Here is a 23015-nt window from a genome sequence, read left to right as displayed (position 1 = left end):
CTAGGAATGATTGGAGTTGTAGTCCAACAACAGCTAGGGACGCAAGTTTGAGAAACACTGGATGTGAGAGTGTATGCTGACATTATGTGTAACAGTGCACGTGAAAAGCAGTTGCTGTGAGCCTGAAAGACCATAGTTCAGATTCTTAGCCATATACTCCCTAGGTCAGTGGTTCACAGTTGGTGGTTCACGAACTCCAGGGCGACTGCCAACCCACCCAGGGGCTCTGTGGTACCAGTCACATCAATAAAAAAAACTACCATAGTGATATCAACTTTTTCAAAAGTAGGGGGTCCATGGCTTGGCTTTTGAAAAACAGGGGTTCTGCAGTAGTTAATTAATTGGGAACCACTGCCCATAGGTGACCTTGGGGGGAAACACAATCACTAGCTCTTCCCCACCATATGGAGTTAATAATTAGTGATGCTTGAGGAATTCAATCCTTGTGTGTTCCAGGGTCAACTGACTTGATCCGTGTCTCCCAAACAAACATGTAGAATGGAACTTGGTTATCCACCAGCTTTCACTCATTCCAGATATTCCAACACAGTTCTTAACTCAAAATAGATATCAAAATAGGTTTAGAAATGTGCATTATAAGAAAATATACAGTTAGAAACAATAATAAGTTCAGAAATGTGCAGTTTGAGAGAAAATACTCTTAAAATGCAAATTTCAATGTAGAAATATTTTTTTGGCTTTTTTAAAAAAAAGAATTGCACAGGTAGGCGCAGAAATAGTCTGAAACAGACTTATGAGTGAACACATGCAGAAGCAGAGTGATTTGTGCATCTGTAACGATAAGATTGCCTACCCAACAAGGCTGCGGAATAGATTTCTAAGATGCTGTATGTGAAAGACTTTGTGTGATGGAAATGCACGGCATAAACGCAAAGCTTTGTTTGAAACTCTCTGCTCAACATGAACATGCCAGCATCTGCGCTTGAACGAAACGCAGCGCTTCAAAACCATACATTATGGTAAGGATGTTTTTGGTTTGCTACCAAAAATAGCCATGTATCAAATTTCCTCTGCTCTTGATACAATGTCTCATTAGGGAACTAAGTCTCTCCATTATACATTTCTCCATCCTTCCTCCTTGTAATAGGCAGTTGGAGGAGATGGGAAAGCATGATAATCATTTAATGCATTTCTGTAAATTTGGATGGCAAACTTGACACATGGCTGCCATTTTCAGTTACAATCATGAGTTTTCAATAACGTCTGTTTGGCGCTTCTGGCAACTCTATCATTAACTGATTTTTTTCCGGGTGAACCCGAATCATTTCAGCCCGCATCTGTGTGTGCATGTAGTTGTTGACCTTGAGAACTTGACATATGGCAGCTTTTTTAATTTTATATTTTCTAGTTTGTGTTAGTAGGGGGACTAAGTTCTAGAGCAGGGGTCAGCAAACTTTTTCAGCAGGGGGCCGGTACACTGTCCCTCAGACCTTATGGGGGGCCGGACTATATTTTGAGGGGGGGGATGAACAAATTCCGATGCCCCACAAATAACCCAGAGATGCATTTTAAATAAAAGGACATATTCTACTCATGTAAAAACACACTGATTCCCGGACCGTCCGCGGGCCGGATCGCGCCCCCCCCCCAGGCCTTAGTTTGCCTACCGATGTTCTAGAGTCTCCAGAAACAGTCTTCTCAAGTGCAATCATATTTTTATTATCTGCTACAATAGCAAGCTTGAACCTTTTCTAGAATAAATCTTCTCGTTCTCTGTTAATCTTAGAACACAGATCTCAACATATAAATGGTATCCTTTAAACTGCATCCTTTGATTTTTCTTCCTTCTAAAAAAGCCCAGTCGCTTTTCTCTCTGACTCATCATTATATTGGTCTTTTGAAAATCCATTACTGTGACTGGTTCTATAGTTACAATCTACTGCATAGCGTTTACATGTGCTCAGGCCTCACGCGCCAATTATTTGGACTGGGGCAAATGCATCGAAACAAGACTCTGCTTCATTCCAGACACGGATCTGCGTCAGATCAGCAAAGTTGTGAAATTACGACTAATACAGTAAATCAAATATAGCATGCTCCGTATAGTAATAACACAGAGTGCCTGTCTGTGTAGCTGTCACAATATCCTCTGCTCACCAACAGAAGGCATATATGCTGTGTATATCATGAGACTCATGAAGGAAACTTACTTGGTAACAGTTAACAATGCCTGGTTGTTTTAAGAATTGCATTAACGATATGCTATTTCCATAATGTTTTGCTATTTTATATTCCAGGGCAAGGTCCATTTAGAACTGAGGCTGAGTGAAGTCATAACAGACACTGGGGTCATTTGCCATAAGCTTGCTACACGGTAAGACTGGTACTGATCCATATCTAGAATTTTGTAATATTAATTACAACAACTGTGAACTTATGTGAGTTTATTGCATGTAAAATATAAATAGGAATATTGGACCTGAAGACTCTACTTCTGTGATCTCAATAGGGCTTTCATCTAGTCTTTCTGTGAACAGTAGGCCCATTGCAACACACAGAAAACGGAGGGGAGGGACCGTGTTGCGGGTAGCGACCCGGGACCTCCCAGTGACCCGGCTGTGGGTGGAGGGATGCTGCCCATGTCATTAGGACTCATAGCCACTGCGTCACGCCCCCCGGCTGACCAATCAGGTTAGCCGGGGTGGCGGCCACGTGGCGTTTAAACTGCAGCGCGGCTGGGGAGGGCAATCTCCATTCATCTACCGTATTTTTTGCTCTATTGGACGCAGTTTTTCCCCTCCAAAAATTGAGGGGAAATGTGTGTGCGTCCTATGGAGCGAATGCAAGCTTGTGCCATAGCCACGCGCAACCCCTCCGGCAGGGAGAGGCTGAACAGGGCTATGGCTTCTTTAGCTCCATGCAGCCTCTCCCGGCAGGAAGAGGCTGCACGGGGCTAAAGAGGAAGCCAAAACAACGAGCGGGATCCATCCCGTTCACTGCCTTGGCTTGTTCCATAGGTGCGCGCAACCCCTCTGGCAAGGAGAGGCTGCACGGGGCTATGGATTCTTTAGCCCTGTGCAGCGTCTCCCAGCAAGGAGAGGTTGCGCGGGACTAAAGAGGAAGCCAAAACAGCAAGCGGGATCTATCCTGCTTGCTGCCTTGGCTTATGCCATAGCCGCACGCAACCCCTCCGGCAGGGAGAGGTTGTGTGCAGCCTGTACGCTGCTCTTTGGGGCTGGGGGGGGAAAATATTTTTTTTCTTGATTCCCCCCCTAAAAACTGGGTGCGCCCTACGGTCCGGTGCGCCCTATGATGCGAAAAATACGGTACTTTGTCGGATCTGCAAGCTGCTGCTTCAGCCACCTCTGAGAACTTGCTAATGCCTTTAGACTTCTGTGGCGTCAGCGCTTGTTTCAGCTTGCTTCAACAGTGAGCAACAGCGAGGCTACAGGGCGTGATCAGTCTGCGTTGGAAGACTGGACAGCCAAGGATCTGGTATTGTTGTGGTGTGTGTGAGGTGTGCTTGCTGGGGTGGTTGTTGTGAGACTGGCAAGAAACCATCTACTGCATGACCGCCACAGTTTGGGCTAGCTAAAAGGACATCTTTGAAAAACCTGTCCGCTGCTCATGAACTTTCTTCATACATTATATTTTGCAGGGATATATTTAAAGTTTACAAACTTTTAAAAGTCAACTTACATTACCTTCATCAATTCTAGATGCCATGCAGATTTTACAACCTGCAATAGATGGAAGATACCCTTGAACCTGTCATATTAACATGTACACACTTCACTATAAACTGAGTAGTGATGCAACTTAGCACAAACAACACTATTGCAAAGGAATATTAACTGCCAGTGTTCCCATGACCTAATTTACTGTACCTTTAAAAACACTGAGGACATACAGAGCCTGTCTGCAGTGTTGAAAACGGGACAAATTGACCATAACTGCGATCACAGACATATATATTTTTTTAAATCACAGACAATATAAACTCAAAAGTGTTAATTGAGCTAATCTATTAACTGCATGTTTTAAAAAGTGGATTCATAATATTTCATTTTAAAATGAGTGTTGCCTTCTGCATGCAAAAACCATTGGTACTGCCACAGTTTGAAAACAAGCAATATGCTTTGTTGCTTCCCAAGAAAGTGGTTTGCCTATGAAAGTTTTGCCTTGCGTTTCTGACAGCTATTGATGCTTGTAAGGATATTTTTACTTGGTCATCTATAGCAAATGTGAGTCATTCTCTTTAGTGACCAGGCAACACAGTTTTTATGACTGGTAGAAAAGTGGCTGTTTTCCACCACTCCCCCTTTTTCTTGAAGGTCACAATGTGTGGAGAATAGCATAAGCATGTGTCAGCCAATGAGCTGGCAAGATTTTTGTGAGGTAGTAAGTTTTTGGGACTTATTTGCTGGGTACTAATTCAGACTGGTGAGCAGATTGGCCAACTACAAGGAAAAATGCATGACATTGTTGCTAACCTTACACACTTGAATAATCATAAGCTCACACCTTTAAATTCACATAATCTCGTCTCTAATACAAAAGAATGGAGGCACGAATTATCCTTCCTCTCTCTCACACCCCTTTCCCCCCTTGCTGCTATGTTTAGTTCCCATTGTTTTAATGATGAGCATTTGAAATCTGACAAAAATGAGTTGAAGGTTCTGTTCAGACCCATATTTATGCACCCTTGAAATCTTGGGTACCGTTCACTGGGGATTTTTTGTGCATGAGCCAAATTGGAAGGGGTGCAAGAGCACAGATGTTCTAATGTACTGCTGCTGTTCATTACAGTGAGACTTCGAGTCAGTTTGTTTCTATACCTTTTTATGCTGGAAGTATATCTTAGGCAGGGTGATGAGGTAATCTGTGAATCTGAAGCAGGGGGAAATGTCTGAGATGATCACCACAGATACCTTGAATCCTGAACTAAGGCGCTCTTATCAGTGACTGTGTCAAACAGCCCATTTTTCAGTTCCTCACTAGCTGTCAGGAACAAAGAGATGAGACTCCAGGGCAGCTTCCTTTTCCTGTGGAGGGCCTTTCCGTTCTTTTATTTGATCTTCAGCTGATTTGAGCATTCCTTTCCTGGAGTGAATGGCCTGTAAAGTAGCTCAATGGCCCTTTTGCTTCATATTGTGGGTGTAAAAGTCTAGGAGAGATAATGGGAGCCCAGGGAAGATAAGCTTTAAAAGGCAACTACAATAAGACAGGATATATAATAAGATCAGGACCCCTCAGCACAGCAGTGCAAAGCTGGGGTGGGAAATCTCCGGCTCTCCAGATGTGGACTCCCAGCAGCCCCAGTCAATTTGGGAAGAAAGGGAAGCAAAGATAAGCAAACTTGAATGAGCCGGCATCAAAATGAACTGCAGTGCAGACATGCTCAAATAGCTCCCACAAGTTTTGATTTTTCCTGCATTGCAGGGCGTTGGACTAGATCAGTGTTTCCCAACCTTGGATCTCCAGCTGTTTTTGGACTACAACTCCCATCATCCCTAGCTAGCAAGACCAGTGGTGAGGGATGATGGGAATTGTAGTTCAAAAACAGCTGGAGGCCCAAGGTTGGGAAACACTGGACTAGATGACCCTTGGGGTCCCTTCCAACTCTGCAATTCTATGATTCTAGTGCATTTCCCAGACCTTCATTGACAGCTGTCTCTGACCTTTTGGTGTTCTAGCACACAGTTCCTGGGGGGAGAAGTTCCATGGCTCAGTGTTAGAGCAACTGTTTTGCATGCAGAAGATTGCAGGTTCAATCCAGCTTCTTTTGTTGTTGTTGTTTAGTTGTTTAGTCGTGTCCAACTCTTCGTGACCCCATGGACCAGAGCATGCCAGGCACTCCTGTCTTCCACTGCCTCCCGCAGTTTGGTCAGACTCATGCTGGTAGCTTCGAGAACACTGTCCAACCATCTTGTCCTCTGTCGTCCCCTTCTTTCCCAACATCGGGGTCTTTTCCAGGGAATCTTCTCTTCTCATGAGGTGGCCAAAGTATTGGAGCCTCAGCTTCACAATCTGTCCTTCCAGTGAGCACTCAGGGCTGATTTCCTTAAGAATTGATAGGTTTCCTCTTCTTGCAGTCCATTGGACTCTCAAGAGTCTCCTCCAGCACCATAATTCAAAAACATCAATTCTTCGGCGATCAGCCTTCTTTATGGTCCAGCTCTCACTTCCATACATCACTACTGGGAAAACCAGAGCTTTAACTATACGGACCTTTGTTGGCAAGGTGATGTCTCTGCTTTTTAAGATGCTGTCTAGGTTTGTCATTGCTTTTAAGTAGTGCTAATAAAGGCCCCTTTCTGAAACCCCTAGAGAGTGACTGGCAGTCATTGTAGAAAATACTGAGCAAGGTGAGCCAGCGAGTCTGATTTGCTACACGGCAACTTCCAGCGTTCCTAGTACACATCACTGAGCATCTGAATTGTTGCATACATGCTGTTAGCACTTCCGGGACTCAGTGTGATATTGCGACAGGTGAGAGCAGTTTTCATAAGCCTTAGCAGTGAGCTAAAACAAAAGGCAGGATTTCAGCTTTCGCAGACAGTAATGTCATCTCCTGCCCTCTCCCTCTCTGTGTCTCCAAATCAGCACATGCATTTTGGCCTAAATAGTTAAGCTGTTATTGTTTGAGCCCCGAGGCAGTGCTGGCTTCTAACAGATGCCACCGATTTCCGCACACATCTCACTCCAACAGTGATTATGAGGTGAAAAAGCATTAGTGTTGATGGAAGGTTTGCCCTAAAACAGACGTGGTTGACCTGCCTTCTATTTCCAGCACTACCTAATAAAAGGCTCTTCCTAAATACTTTTTGAAGCATAAACCCGAGAGCTTCCCTGAAGATAATTCACAAGTATAAAACACTTTACGTACTGGAAATTGGGGTAAAGGTAAAGGGACCCCTGACCATTAGGTCCAGTCGTGACCGACTCTGGGTTGCGACGCTCATCTTGCTTTATTGGCCGAGGGAGCCAGCGTACAGCTTCTGGGTCATGTGGCCAGCATGACTAAGCTGCTTCTGGTGAACCAAAGCAGCTCACAGAAACACCGTTTACCTTCCCGCCGCAGTGGTACCTATTTATCTACTTGCACTTTGACGTGCTTTTGAACTGCTAGGTTGGCAGGAGCAGGGACCGAGCAACGGGAGCTCACCCCGTCACGGGGATTCGAACCACCAACCTTCTGATTAGCAAGTCCTAGGCTCTGTAGTTTAACCCACAGCGCCACCCACGTCCCTGGAAATTGGTGTAGAAATTATTAAAATAAACATCATAAGGAGAACCTGGATGGCACTGGCCAGGGATGGGGAACCTGTTGCCTTACAGATGTTGTGAGATTCCCAGTTTAGTCCCAGCCAGTATGGCCACTGGTCATGGACGATGGGAGTTGTAGTTCAGCATCTGGTTCCCTACTTGTGGTGAAACCCAAAGCTCCAGTCTAGTACTCTTAACAAGTGGAATATATGAACACTGCCAAATGCATCTGCAAAACTGGTGAATGGCCTTCTCCTTTTGTCTGTCCCCAGCATCTGATATTTAGAGATACACTGGACGTGAAGCCATTCCATTGCCCTACCATGACCAAAACAGTTGATAGACCTATCTGTCCCAAGAAGCTTGGTTCAAATGGAACCTGACACATGTGCCCTGAGACCGTGTGTTTGTGCTGACTGCCCTCAGAGCAGGGACCTGATGATAGTGCATTTGAAACATCTGGTGGCCAAGGTGATGGGAAGTTGTAGTTCAGCAACACCCAGTGGACCAGATACTGTATTTTTCGCTCTATAAGATGCACTTTCCCCCTCCTAAAAAGTAAGGGGAAATGTGTGTGTGTCTTATGGAGCGAATGCAGGCGGGAGGTTCTGCTCAGCGCTCCCTTTAAAGAGCTGCATGGAGCGTGTGTGTGGCTCTTGGGGGCTTTTCCCTGAGGAGGGAGAAGGGCTGCCTTCGGCCTTAGCCGGGAGAAGCTGCGGCGGCTATCCCATAAGCCAGGACAGCAAGAGGCTATCCCGGAAGCCAGATCCCTCTTGCTGTTCTGGCTTCTGGGATTCAGAATATTTTTTTTCTTGTTTTCCTCCTCCAAAAACTAGGTGCGCCTTATGGTCTGGTGTGTCTTATAGAGCGAAAAATATGGTACTTCCCACACATGCGCTAAGGTGAATCTTGGCTTTGCTCAGTGCTGCTGTGGCAGCAAAAAGGTCTGAAGAGGAGCAAAGCGGTCGCAAACTCCTTTCTTTGATACCACATGTGTGTGGTCTCACTTCTGTAGCGTTTGGTCCCAAGTGTACATAAGATTACAGCCTTGAAACACCCCCCCCCCGCAATCATCTTTATTGGTTTCTCTTAATTTACATTCATAGAATCACATTATAACATCTCAGTTCTCTTATGGCTAAACATGTATTTCTAAATAATAATAAAGAAAACAAAAACAATTGCATGATTCATTCGTATTCCTTTTATTTTTGACTTCCCTCCCCTTCTTACTTGGGTCCTCAGTTTTACTTATTTGAATGCCTCTCTTCACACGTCTGTGACTTTGTTTTCCTGTTTTTCCACTATATTTTAGTATTTTTTTCTTACAGAAGTTATTCTAAACTAGTCAAAATTTCAATTTCCCCATAATAGTCTTTCAAATATTGTTTGAATATGTTCCAGTCTTTAAATTTTTTTTGTTTTGTTTGATCTCTTATCTGCCCAGTCAACTTGTCCATCTCCGCGTACTCCATTAATTTGGTCAACTAATCATTTTGGTCGGTAAACATTCCCTTTTCCAGTTCTTTCTTTTATTTTCCCCATCTCAGTGTTTTTTTTAACTGGGGTGGGATGGGATGTAGAGAGGGGGGTGTATGGCAAGCACAAATTATCTGTGTTTCCATCTCAGTGAATAGCGTAACCCCAGTCTCTCCAATATACCGTATTTTTCGCCCTATAGGACGCACTTTTCCCCCTCCAAAAATGAAGGGGAAATCTGGGTGCTCTCCAGGCTTCAGGAAGACATCCGCAGCCTGCTTCCCGAAGCGATGGGCGCTTTGCTTTCAGGGCGCTTCGGGAACACATCCCCAGCCCAGGCAGCCCTGCGGGAGATCCAGAGCGCCCCGCGCGTCGGGCAGACATCGGCCAGCCCCACAAGCTCGGGGGACAGCAGGGAGGTGCAGCGCCGCCATCCCGCTGTTCCTCGACCTGGTTAGGTTTCCCCGACCTGCTTTTTCCCCTTTATTTCCCCCCAAAAAAACTAGGTTCATCCTATGGGACGGAGCGTCCTATGGGACAAAAAATACGGTAATACGTGATTCACTGTTTTGCTTCAGAGAACTTCTGACTCTGTCCCATGGAGCAATAGCAGGTCCCGAGGTCTCATATTCATTCACTGGTTATCAAAATGTTGGACTTGGGGTTTATTGTGGGATTTCATACTTAATGCACTGAAGCAGGGATGTTTTAATAACTGACCTTTAGCTGGAATTTACAGAGGAGTCAACGCACAGCCTTTGATTCCCCGCTTTCCTTATTCACTTTTAATTATACGCACACAACTGGGATTAAACCTTTATACAGTTTTTATTTGATGTTCTCCAACTTGTGGATTATTCAAGAATAGGCAACATGTTTATCACAGAGGAAACTGGGTATTAGAAGTGCTATTTTTCCTAGAAAAAGAGGTGCTGGAACTTATCATGAATGCCTTCCTTGGCTGGATCTACACTGATCTGAAAAAACAACGCTAAGAAAAAGTTTCACAGCTCTCAATGGAATTTTCCATTGACTGCTGTACAGCGCCCCCTGGTGTCACACTTTATTTATAAAGCATTTATAACGTTATAACGCAACAGTATAGATGAGTCCCTTGTTCTCTTAGAATGGCAATGGTGCCCACCTGAGAGGCACTAGAACTCCAGTGAGTTCCAGCTGGGGGAAAAAGCCCTGAATATTAGGAAGATGAGCTGGAAGGCCGTAGCTCATGAGCTCATATTTTGGCGTTGTACTAAGATTTTTTGAGAGGATCTTGAAAGGATCAGCTCTTGGAAAATTTCACACTCCTAGCATTTTTACCAAATACCGTATTTTTCTGTGTATAAGACTATATTTCCCCCCAAATTTTTTTAAGTTTAAAAATTGGTGGTCGTCTTACAAATGGAATGTTTAAAATATTAATTTCTTAATTTGGGGCTCAAAAAAGAGGGGTCGTCTTATACATGGGGGCGTCCTATAGGCGGAAAAATACGGTAATTATAACTGAGTTACCAAGCCATTCAGAAGTACATTTATAAGCCAGCGGGGTCAACTGATGAAGCTTCTGAAGTGTCAAGTACTTCTCTTGATCTTTTATTATTTCTCTTCAAGGTTTTTAAGCAGAGTGGGGGAGGGGGCATGACCTGTCAGGATTTCCACAGCAGTGATTGCTCCACCACAGGGGGTGTTGGGCGATGACGCTTGGAGTTGCTTCCATGTTTACATTTCTATGATTCTATAGTCCAAAAAATCTGGAGAGTACCAGGTTGGGCAAGGTTGTTTCTATCGGAGGTAGAGAAATAAGATTGCACCTGTTTCTCACACTATCTATCTATCATCTGTCTATCTACATATACATATATCTTTTTAGATTGATTCAGTCATTTAAACAGAATGTTGAATAAAACTAGATTTGTATAGGAGAAGAAAAGGGAAACCCTAACTCGAAGGCTGCAAGGTTGAGATAGAAAGTGAACTCCACCTTAACTGGGATAAGGAAATAGATCCTGATTAGATAGATACTGAAATAGATACTTCGGCCTCCTGTCCTCCCAATAATCATATAAGGGGAAGGTTGGGTAACAAATCTAAACAAGAATAAAAACAAAAACAACCACTGTAAAACAAATTCAACACCACAACTGAGTTAAGGATTAGTAACATTTCATTAAATAACAGTAAAGCCAAGTCTCTTAATTGCTTTTCTCCTCTCTGCATTTCCTGCTGTTATCACTCTGAAACCCCAGTGCCTTTCATCAGACCAATTCCCTCCATCTCTTCAATATTTTAATAGTCTGCTAGCCTAACCAGGGTTAAAAATCATGACCCTACACAGCTCTCCTGCTTGTGCTATGTGTCTTCTTTCTCTCAGTGTTTTTATTTCAGCTAGCAGTGCACATTCTGAGGTCTTCACATTATACCTTTGCACATTCTCCTTGGATCTGAGGCTGTTTTAGAAACCAGCCTTTTCGCAGTAGTTTTTTCTTCATTCTAAATGTAGAAAGCTCTTCTTGTTTTCCTGCTCTTGAATTGTTCTCTCATGCAAAACAAAAATACCTGCATTAATCTAGCAAAAGCTGATTCCATAGCAGATACATTATAGCTAGTTCTGTATGCATTTTTAAAAGTTCACCAAATCAGCATTATGCTCAAAGCATCTCTGTTTAGTGCACCTGCGTTCATTAAAATTCTTGACACATCTGCAGTGAAGAAAATGTAATCTGACATCTATAATAACAAACTGGAATGGAGAGACTTTCTGAATGGTCTTTATAAAAAATAATAATAAAAAGCTTAGAGCCATTTTATAATTGGCTCATAAAACAATTAAGCTACTAATGGACTAGGACAATATTATGATTGACAGTTTTATTTGTTTGCCGTCTATTAAGCATCCCAGATGGTGCTTCATGTTGTCAAAGCATCTTTCTGAGGGCTGCTTCATGCTTTACAACAGAAGATGAGTTCCTGCATTTCCACCAGGGATCAAACACTTAACTGTCAGTAATATTTGGTAGGTTGTGTATACATCGAAACATACAGTAAATTTCTGTCCAGCAGCCCTAGACAGCCTGTTTCTGTGGCTTACTACACTGATGTTTGAAAAATGTATATTTTAATCAAGCATTTTGTCAGAGGTATTGTTGTTGTTATTTATTAAATTTCTATACTGCCTTTCATCCAAGGATCACAGGGCAATTTACAGTATAAAAACGCAAAAATACATACCATAGGAGCAAACAGAAACAGTAGCCCCCTTGCAAAGAGTTTAAAAGGCCATAGATTGTTTAATTGGCCAAAGGCCTGGGAAAGGAGGTATGTTTTTGCCTGGCCAGTGTGGTGCCCTCCACATGTTGATGGTCTACAGCTGCCATCATTCTTGACCAGGGATCAGCAACCTTTTTCAGCAGGGGGCCGGTCCACCACCCCTCAGACCATGTGGTGGGCCGGACTGTATTTGGGGAAAAAATGAACGAATTCCTATGCCCCACAAATAAACCAGAGATACATTTTAAATAAAAGCACACATTCTACTCATGTAAAAACACCAGGCAGGCCCCACAAATAACCCAGAGATGCATTTTAAGTAAAAGGACACATTCTACTCAAGTAAAAACACGCTGATTCCTGGACCATCCGCGGGCCGGATTGAGAAGGCGATTGGGCCGCAGGTTGGCTACCCCTGTTCTTGACCACTGGCCATGCTTGGCTGGGGCTGATGGAAGGTGGAGTCCAACATCTGGAGAGCAACTTGTTGCCCACACCTGATATATCCAGAAACCACTGTGTTGAAATAAGCTAGTTTTGGCAAACATTCACCTAAAAAAAACACAACTACATACATTTTTGTGAGGCTACATCTCCCTGGGCAGCTGTAGGTAGCATGCTTCAGCTTTTTCTATGAAACAAATGGCTAATTCAATATGCAGAAGAGCATCTAAACTTTGTGGTTTTTAAGTTGAAATTGCAATTAGCATTTTAATTAGAAAGCTACTGTGCACATTAAAACAGTTGTCCAATTTTCAACAGCTTAATGGATGTGTTGCAGTTAAATAACATGACATACTCAAAATGATTTTTTTCTTTTCTTTTGGCCAATTAAATCAGTGGCACCATGCCATTCACTTCAATTTTTCAGCAAGTCTTCTTATCAACTTGCAGTGGGAAGTCCACTATTCTTTTAGAAAGAAAAAGGCCTCCCACATGTTGTGGATCACACAGATGTCTTTCCACAACAGTGTGGGCTGCACTTCAGAATAGCTTTGCTGTGGACAGATTATTTTGGCTGCAAATAAAAGTTTATGGGTGAATGTTGGGTAAATTTACATTACAAATCTTTACTAAGTAAACTGAAAATTATATCATGGCAAAAGGTGAAGTGTTGTCTGGCACAGGTGAAAAGAGAATACAATGCATGTGATGTTTAATTTTCTCTGTCTTCTTCATCATCTTTTTGCCTCTCTTGGCAGTAGTAGACTAGGCTTATCCTTCAATCCATCACATTTGCAAATGATAAGTTAATAATAAAAATATGATGGCAGCTGTATTCCAAAAACTGAAAGGCCACAGGTTACCTGTCCCTGTCTTAAGAGTAAACTCTGTGTTTGTTTTTAAATGCTGTTTACAAAACTCCACTGATGCATCTTTTGTCCCTCCCTATCAGCAGTAATTTGTCATAAATCCTTGATATCAGCTTGCGGCATTTAACTTAGAAAGAAATCTCACAACCCACAGACTCTATGAGAGGAAAACCTTGCTGGCTGGATTTGTCGTTCTGTATTCTTGAAGTAAAAGGAAGACTTGGAAAAAGTCATCTTCTGTTGTATCTCAAGGTATCTTGTGTTGGTACTCCGTAATGATTTTCTTTCTTTTATTCAGAGTTCTTGAATGCCAAGGCTTGCCAATTGTCAATGGGCAGTGTGATCCTTATGCAACTGTTACCTTAACAGGACCTTGCAGGTTAGTACTTAGTCGTTTATTCTGGTCTAGAATGATTTCTCTCTTGTCCAAAATGGCTGGTACACATCCTAAGTGGGTACCAGCCTTTAATCCTATTCAATCAACAAATGTTGATGAAGTCAGGAGAACTCCTTTGTTAGGTGATGCCCGGGGGGATTAACCATTCATACGTCAAAGTACCAAAATAACTGATTATTAGAATGCAAATGAATAAAGGGGGCTTCGTTTTTAGGAGCAGGAGAATTAGGAGGGATAGTACCAGGAAGTGGAGAAGGAACCATTTTGGGCAGGTTGCCTGAAGGGAGGCTGGGAGAGATGCAATGGACTCCAGTGCTGCACTGCTGTGGGGAACAAGACCATGTCACAAGAGCATTACTCCTTCCATGTAGACTAAAGGTGTAAATATGTGTAATTAAACCGTATTTCTAAAGGCACGAAGGTCTCTGTTGCATCTTGATTCTCGCAGGAACCATAGACCCTGGTTGAGTATTTGAAACCCCCTGGAATCTTGGCAGAGATTGGGGGTGGCATCCAGTTTTTCTGACACTGGTGTTAGAAGTGGGATGGTGTATAAAAGCATCACAATTAAAAATGAAGCCAGGATCTTATTAAAGTACTGTGTGTTAGCATCAAATTACTATTGACTTTTGCTGGTTGTTACTTTTTATTTTTGGTAACTTAATATTTTCATAGGCTAATTCTTTATATATGGGACTAACAACTTCACTCTTTTGGTGAACTGTTTTAAGGCACCTCAAGGTATCACTTTTGCTTTTCTTCTTACATTTGAGTTCTTCCTCCAACATGGGAAGAGAGAATAGTACATCACTGGTCCTACCAAGGACCTGTTTAGAGCTCCCTCCTTTCCTATCTGCCATTTCTTTCTGTGTGCAGGGAGACTGGGAGCTAAACTTAGCTAATCACATACTTTCTTCCCTTGGTTTCCTCACTAAGGTAGGAAAGAAACCAGGAGGTGCTGCAATTATTTAAATACAGGCGCTTTCTTACTCTGAATATTGGAGGTGGTGGTTCCCCATTTAAATGTTTAGAAATGTTTTATTTTTTATTGTATTTTTTTTTTACTACTCAGGTGACTGCTGTCCTGAACTCCTTTGGGAGAATGGGAGGGATAGAAAGTTTATTATTATTATTATTATTATTATTATTATTATTATTATTATGCATCGGCATTATGATCTCTTTAGATGCCAGTTCATCAGGACTTTTAATGGATAATCTGCAATGTTTCCCTACTCTGTTTGCTTTTGCTTGCTTCTAAAATATTTTGCTGTTGTTTTTTTTTTAATGAATGTTGCAGATTTTTTTTATAGCTTTTGCTATGAGTTACTGTTTGGACTGCTGTTTTAAATATTGTGAGCCACTTTGCAAGCTGTTGAGTGGAAAACCAAATGTAGAAATTGTTTAATCAAATGAAAATGCTGCTTTTGGTTCAAAAAAACCAATGAGATACCCATCATCTCATTTAGCAGGCAGTAAGGGAGGAGACCGTGTGCAGGACACGGGTGGCGCTGTGGGTTAAACCACAGAGCCTAGGACTTGCCGATCAGAAGGTCAGCGGTTCAAATCCCCGCGACGGGGTGAGCTCCCATTGCTCGGTCCCTGCTCCTGCCAACCTAGCAGTTCGAAAGCACGTCAAAGTGCAAGTAGATAAATAGGTACCACTCCGGTGGGAAGGTAAACGGCGTTTCCGTGCGCTGCTCTGGTTCGCCAGAAGCGGCTTAGTCATGCTGGCTGTACGCTGGCTCCCTCGGCCAATAAAGCGAGATGAGCGCCGCAACCCCAGAGTCGTCCGCGAGTGGACCTAATGGTCAGGGGTCCCTTTACCTTTTAAGGGAGGAGACTAAGCCCAGGGGCCCTGCTCCTAATCTTGCCGTTCAAGAGGTCAAGGTAGATGCAACACCCAAACAGGCTCAGAGTTAAGTACTTTTAAAGTAAAGCAGCAGACTTCACAGGTACAAAACAACTGGCTGTGTTTTGGGTAATCGTTTTTTCTGCCTTTTACTTTTTCCTGCAGATCAGATGTCAAGAAGACTAAAGTTAAAAAGAAGACAAACAACCCACAGTTCGATGAAGTGTTTTATTTTGAGGTTGGTATTGGAGAAGAAGGAGTGATAAATTGCAATGCTGTGTGCATTGAGCTGTCGCCACTGTTGCATGTTGGGCCAGTTGCAACCTTTTAGAGGGTGTTCAAAACAGAGCCCGAGGTAGCTGTCTGTTGAGGCAGAAGTGCATCACTTTTCCAGGTGAATGGAGTTTTTCTGCATATCAATACCATCCCCCCTCCGCAACTTGGCCCTTCTGAACCACTCATCCAAGCTTTGAATTAGTGCTGATAAGTGAGTGCTTTCTAGACTGTGGTTTTATAGCCTCTCCACCCTGTGTTTCTTGGTCAATGGTGGGAGGACTGTCTCACAGGAAATGTAAAAAAGCTTTAAAGGCAATAGCAACAAGCCATTCAAAATCTGAAGGTATTGGTTGCTTGCCAACATGCTGTAACACAAAAGCTCTCTCTTCGCTTCAATAGAAAGCACTCCCATTCCTCTGGAAATGCCTAGAACTTTGTGTAATAGGACTTTAAAAAAAAAAAGATGAATGAAGGCAGGGCAAAGCCTAGCATCATTCAAAATTTTGCCACTCCTACCCACTTGTTTGTTGTTGTCTTGGTAGCGATCACAGTAGGAATACATGCAAACTTGGAACAGAACCTCAACCCAAACCTTGAATGAAGTTCACAATACTGTTTCCTCCCTGCATTTGTGTTCTAAAAGAGCTTGTTGTAAAGCAAGCTTTAGCATTAGGTCTAAATAACTCTTCACGTTGCCTAGCATGCAGCTGCTAACCAGACATGAAGCTGCCTTGTCTTGAGTCAGATCATTAATATAGCTCAGTGTTGTTGTCTGTTCCAGCCTCCCCCAACTTCTTGGCCTCAGATATTTTGGACTACAGCTCCCATCATCCACAACCAGTCGTTTGGCCAAGCACCTGATGCCTTCCAAATGTTGCTGGCCTACAACTCCCATCATCATGGCTGGGGCTGTTGGAGTCCAGCAACATCTGAAGGTCCACAGATTCTCCATCCTTCACCCGTATCATCTATTGTGCCTCATAGCTACCTTTTTAGACTCTAAAGCAGTGTTGCCCAAACGTGGGTCTCCAGCTGCTTTTGGACTACTGTTCCCACCATCCCTGACCACTGGTCCTGGTAGCTAGGGATGATGGGAGTTGTAGTCCCAAAAAAGCTGGAGACCCAAGCTTGGGAAACACAGCTCTAAAGCGTGAGGTAAGGGTGTTTTGTCCTCCTCAGAACTATGGGCCAGTTGTGGCATTTTTTAGCTGATCGGCCGGCAATTTTTGAGAGGCACAGTCTGACAATCAGTGCCTCATATCTTCCCATCAGCCATTAGCTTTTCAAACACACACATTCCTCTTCCCAACTGGGAACATGTCCAGTTTGTTGTTGTTGGTTTTTTTGCTGATCTCAAAGGTTCCATGTTGCTACCCTTACCATCCATTTCTGCCTCATGAGTTGATAACGGGGCCTAGCTGCTTTTGTCTTGGCATCTGTGTCCAGGCTGTGTTCAGAACTAGAAATGGTGGAGGGAATAGACAAGTTGGTATTTGGCGCAAGAGGCAGCAGCTAAGAAAGGTCGTATCAGAGTCTATCCTAGCAAATTATCTTGAGGCCATAAGGATGGCTGTGTCTGCAGCCTCAAAGACCTGAATTGGGAAGGCTATGACCAATTTTTAAAGCTCCAATTAAATCAAATTTACTCAGAGACTGCCCTCTGTAATAGTGTGAATGTGTCCAAAATGAAATTAATTTTGTAAGTAGCTGTGGAGAGGTTTTACAAAACAGTGCAATAATGATGCTGACATAGTTTGGTATATTGAATTACTGTACTCTGTTGCTCTAAGGTGCATTTAAGTTAAACACATAATTTAGAAATGTTTGTTTCCACTGCTTCTACTTCCCATTATTTACACGATTTGCGGTAAATACCCTTTTAAATGTCTGTCTGTGTGGCTTTGTATTTGGAACAGTAATTTCACCTTCTTCGATTTAAAAAAAATTCAGTTAAATCATTCTGGTAATATGTTTAAAAAAGAAAAATGTATCGCCAAGTTACTTTTATGTGTGGGAAAGAACCACTTCTGGCCCATAGAAACATTTTTCTGTTTTACAACAGGGAGGAGCCTTTGAATATATTCACATCTCGCTCACAAGTACAGTTTAAGCTGTGGTTATTGTTGGGTGGGGTACTGTAGTGGTAGTTTCTGTGTCATCCTCTGGTTAGAACTGAAAACCTCAAAGCTTTTGTTGCTGCAATCATGTTATGAGAAAGATCTATAGATAACCCAAATGTTAAAACAGTTTCCTATGCTTTGCACACGCAGCTGCCTGTGTACTATTATAAGTGCATTGTGAAGTATGTACTGTTAGTATATTCAGAAGATAACATCTATGTTAAATCAGAAAAACAGCTTTTAGGGTATTTAACTCAATCCAAGAGAGTCAAGGTATCAACATGCAGATTTGCAGACAATATTGGTTTGGCTAACTTATTTCCCAAACATGATGAATTCAACAAAAGGAAAACAAAAACAGATAAATGCCGTTTGCTGTCTTTGAAACCCCTGTAATGACTGGCTCTAAAACCTATGGGTAAACTGGCAAGCAATTTACCCTGATACTATTTCTGCTGTCGTTTGCCCCCCCCCCTTCACCAGATGTTTCACCTCAACAATAAGGTAAGAAAAAGAAACTATGACACTCCAGGTGTAATCTAGGTGTAAAAAACAACCTGCTCCTTTTGTTTCCATTCCATTTTTAACAAAGGCAACCTGTATTTATTTTGTTTAATGTGTGCAATAGTGAGCTTGTTCCCCTCCCTTTTTATCCTGATGTCCTCACAGCAGGTGATTTTTGGTAGCTATATTGAATATCTTCCCTCCCTAATAAACATCCAACAATTTTAAAGGTTTTTAGAATTTAGGTTAGATTTGCCACTTTCCCACAAGATACTGCATTCAGAGTGGCTCACAATTAAGATTTCCAGGCTAACCTTTAGTTTTAATGTGTTTAATGGGAAATATTCCTTTTCCTTTTGAACACCTATTTTATGCCATCCTGGAGAGACATGGGTGGGGGATTGAAATTTAAATTAGTTTGGTAGTAAAGGTAAAGGACGCCTGGGCAGTTAAGTCCAGTCAAAGACGACTATGGGGTTGCGGCGCTCATCTCACTTTCAGGGAGCTGGCGTTTGTCCACATATAGCTTTCCAGGTCATGTGGCCAGCATGACTAAACTTCTTCTGGCACAACAGAAGACCATGATGGAAACCAGAGTGCACAGAAATGCTGTTTACCTTCGCGATGCAGTGGTACCTGTTTATCTACTTGCACTTGTGTGCTTTCAAACTGCTAGGTTGGCAGAAAATGGGACAGAATAATGGGAGCTCATCCCGTCAGGGGGACTTGAACCGCCAGCATTCCGATCAGCAAGCCCAAGAGGCTCAGTGGTTTAGATGACAGTGCCACCCGCATCCCCTAGGGTGGTAGTAGCTAAGCTCTTGTGCTGGTAGGGCTTTGTTTCTGCCACAAGCCCTGTGTTTCTCAAGGGTGACACCTGGGCACTGGTACCAGAAAAAGTTGTAGAGCAGATAATTTAGCAGTCGGTCTGTGAGCACTTAGAAACGGATGCTGTGATAACTAAAATCCAGCACAGGTTTCTCAAAAGCAAGTTATGGATCATCAACATCCTTAACAAACCTCTACTTGGCTGGAAAGAAGCCCATTGAACCTCCAGTGTGGCTTTCTTTTGAGTAGTTATGTTTAGGACTGCATTGAAAATAAGTGAATAGCTGCAGAGAAACCATTTTCCAAATCAGATTGTCAGCTCTTCTCCTTTTTCCTTTTGTTTAAAGAAGTAAGTCTATGGTATGAAAATACAGACACTGTATTTTGAGGTTTAGCAATCATCATGATAAAATTGTTGTAGATCTGAGATTGTGGGACTCCACTTTCTTCTTCTTGCTGCCAGATTTTCAAGGGAACACTTAGTACGGTTGACATTACGTGGTTTAAACTGGAAAGTGGGATATACCTAAGTATGTATGTTCAGTAATTTATTACGTATTCTAAAAGCTTTTGGATATGGTGAAACAATAGGGGCTTTACACCTGTGAAACCAGTGCAGTGCGTAATCTGATTGTGCTTCCCTATATATAGTGACTGTTTAATGAGATCATGGTTAACTAATGAGATCCTACTATCTTAACATTTCTTACCTGCACTAGGTTACGAGACCCTGCAGCTATAACAAGAAATCTCATTTTGATATTGAAGATGCTGATGAAGTTGACAAGATGGAAATCAGGTAAATTCATTGCATGCACAAACAAAGGCACTTCCATCCCCATAAGGGTTGTGCAGAAAGTGTGAGCAGTCTCCACTTCTTCGTGACCTTAAACAGGTCATTTCTCTTTCGTATTTCTTCTCTGAGATAACTATTACTTTTGTTTCCTGGGCATTGTGCATTGAGCATTTTCAGAGCTCATTGTATTCTGAAATTATGGTATGGGTTTGAGCCCAGAGCCAGCATACAACATGGCCAGCCAAGTACTAGGGCCACAGGGAGACCCACCATGGCCAATAATAATAATAATAATAATAATTTATTTGTACCCCGCCCATCTGGCTGGGTTTCCCCAGCCACTTTGGGCGGCTTCCACAGAGACCAAAAATACACTAAAATGTCACACATTAAAAACTTCCCTGAACAGGGCTGCCTTAAGATGTCTTCTGAATGTCAGGTAGTTGTTTATCTCTTTGACATCTGATGGGAGGGCGTTCCACAGGGCGGGTGCCACTACTGAGAAGGCCCTCTGCCTGGTTCCCTGTAGCTTTGCTTCTCGCAATGAGGGAACCGCCAGAAGGCCCTCGGCGCTGGACCTCAGCGTCTGGGCAGAACGATGGACGTGGAGATGCTCCTTCTGGTATACTGGGCCGAGGCTGATGCTGCCACCCATTCAAACAAACAAACAAACAAATATTACTTTTATGGCCCAACACCAAGAGGAGAAGAAACCTGGAAGAGGCGCTGAAGTTGTCACTGTCTTTAGTTCATCATAATGGCTCTGGGCAGAGGAATGCTAGGTTCGATGTGTGGCCCAGAGGCATTGTGGGTGAATGAAAATGGCAGCAACTACAGTCGACAAACTACAATGTAGTCACTGCAGCTTCCGGTGACCATTGCTAGAGTATTTGTGTACCAAATGTTAGGTAACTAGTCTATTGCTGTGGTGATCCAGCACAAAAATAAAATACTGGAACCTGAACCGACTGGTTAAAACCAGTCAGGTAGTTTCATCGTCACGACAAAGGTTGTTTCTTTGTTTTGAAGCTTGATGGGTGTGTTCCACTTCCCCTCCCCCGCATAAAGGTTGTTTCAATTATCTTTATATGACAGAATCTGAAAAGACTCTTTCATTGTGTCTAAGAACAATATAAAGCAGTTCCGAGTCTTGTTGGGAGCACAAAGATTGTATTGTATAGAGGTTTATTAAATGATGAGATGGTGCTTCAGTGATAATAGATAACGAAACCAATTGGCAGTTGTTTGGGGTAGGGCAAACTCCCGATTTTGTTTGTTTGTTTGTTTTATCTTTAAATAATGGGAAGTTCTGTTTTGTAAATGTTCATTCAGTGGATTGGATTCCTCTGAGTGTTGATTCGCTTTGAACTTAATATTCTTTTTGGTTCCTAGCAGAGATCAGCGCAAAGCAAGGGAAATGACAAGTGAATTGTTGGAGGTTAAGCCATTAAGAATATAATGTTCAGAAGGGAAGATAAAAGCTAAACTGGCAGTGTAGTGTAGTGGATATAGAGGTGCTGGTAGACCTGGTTTTAAAACCCCTTTTAACAGTGGAACTCACAGCAAGGACTTGGGCCTGTCTGTCTGTCTCTCTCTCTCTCTCATCCTAACCAACCACACGAGAGATTGTGAGGATAAAACAGGAGTGCCCCCCAAACGACCATGGTCTCCTTCTAAGAGGGATGCAGTACAAACATGCTTTAAAATGCAAACCTATTGCAAAGAGTTGCTGTTGCTTCCTTATTTCTCAACCCACCTAGCAAGAGAGGAAACTCTAACTTTGATTTCCACTATTCTTATCATACATTGGCTGCCTCGTGCTAAAATGGTTACTGGGTGAAACGCCAAATAGGTTCTTCTGAGCTGCTTCAGTGGTGTACTTATTTTTTAACCTTCTGTTTCTTTCTGCTGAACAGGCCTACCCTGTGCTATTTTCAGCTGTGCGCTCTAGTGACTCTTTGAATACATTACTTCCTTTTAAGAATTTCTTTTTCTTTCCCCTGTTAGTAAACTAAGCCTTTAATTGCAGCCAACTCCTGTTACGCAGATTTATTTACACATCATAAAACAAATCAGTTGCATACTTTAAGAATGCTTGTCACTTCTCATATGCTTGCTGCCGTTTTCTTCTTAAGCCTGCTTTTGAAATCTGTGTTTCTAATTGAAAAAGAAAACATTTGTAGAGGGAAGAAAAGCAATAGCATAGAGAAATATAACTACTGGAAAGAGACCATCAGTATATCAGTGACTATGTCTGCCAGTAAAGCTAAGCAAAGGCTTGTTGTTGGCTACAGATTATGGTTAAGAAGGAGAGGCCTTAACCACACCCAAAATTCAAAGGATATACTAACTAAGCTACCCTGAGTTAAGGTAGGAGGAGCATAGTGGGTACAAGGTTCTGTTTGGGAGCCAGCACATTAACATCCTGTTAAATCATAGTTTGGCCTACTGTGGTATGCAAACCAGAGCACTACAGGACTCCTTATGCTATAAGCATTTCTGATCAGAATGGCTCATTATTTACAAATGGATTCAGCTGTTACCAGTCATCCAAAAGAGCCTAAATCAGCCTATTTATTTTTATTAGAGACTTGCGTTTGTCTTGTTATTTTGTTCAGTAGAGGACTCCAGTCCCCCTCATATCTTTGTCAGGAATATCTTTGTGTAGATCATATTAGTGTCTAGTGCCGAATTTATGTATAAGCTAAACAAGCTATAGCTTGGGGCCCCACTCTCTTGGCCCCCCCCAAATGTAAAGGGGGAAAAAAACCTGGATGTACATTTCCAAATTATAAGATAAAAAACCAATAAAATAAAACCTACATACAGCAACAGGACGCGGGTGGTGCTGTGGGTTAAACCACAGAGCCTAGGACTTGCTGATCAGAAAGTGTTTCTGTGCATTGCTTTGGTTCGCCAGAAGTGACTTAGTCATGCTAGCCATATGACCCAG

At 42.5% G+C, this 23015-nt stretch overlaps 1 protein-coding gene across 1 annotated transcript in view; it reads left to right on the top strand.

Moving 5' to 3' along the window:
• RASA3 (RAS p21 protein activator 3) overlaps window positions 1–23015 on the top strand; it is a 123477-nt gene that overhangs the window by 74243 nt on the left and 26219 nt on the right. Inside the window, exons 5-8 of the mRNA XM_081907383.1 lie at window positions 2259–2335; window positions 13588–13668; window positions 15704–15776; window positions 19986–20065. Of these exons, the coding sequence (XP_081763509.1) occupies window positions 2259–2335; window positions 13588–13668; window positions 15704–15776; window positions 19986–20065 (311 nt within the window). The remainder of the gene's footprint in view (window positions 1–2258; window positions 2336–13587; window positions 13669–15703; window positions 15777–19985; window positions 20066–23015) is intronic.

Source organism: Podarcis melisellensis (genome assembly GCF_964234715.1).
Source record: "Podarcis melisellensis genome assembly, chromosome: 4".
NCBI classification, from domain to species: Eukaryota; Metazoa; Chordata; class Lepidosauria; order Squamata; family Lacertidae; genus Podarcis; species Podarcis melisellensis.
The sequence above is the reverse complement of the archived record's forward strand: the minus strand, read 5'-3'. Positions and strand labels throughout refer to the sequence as shown.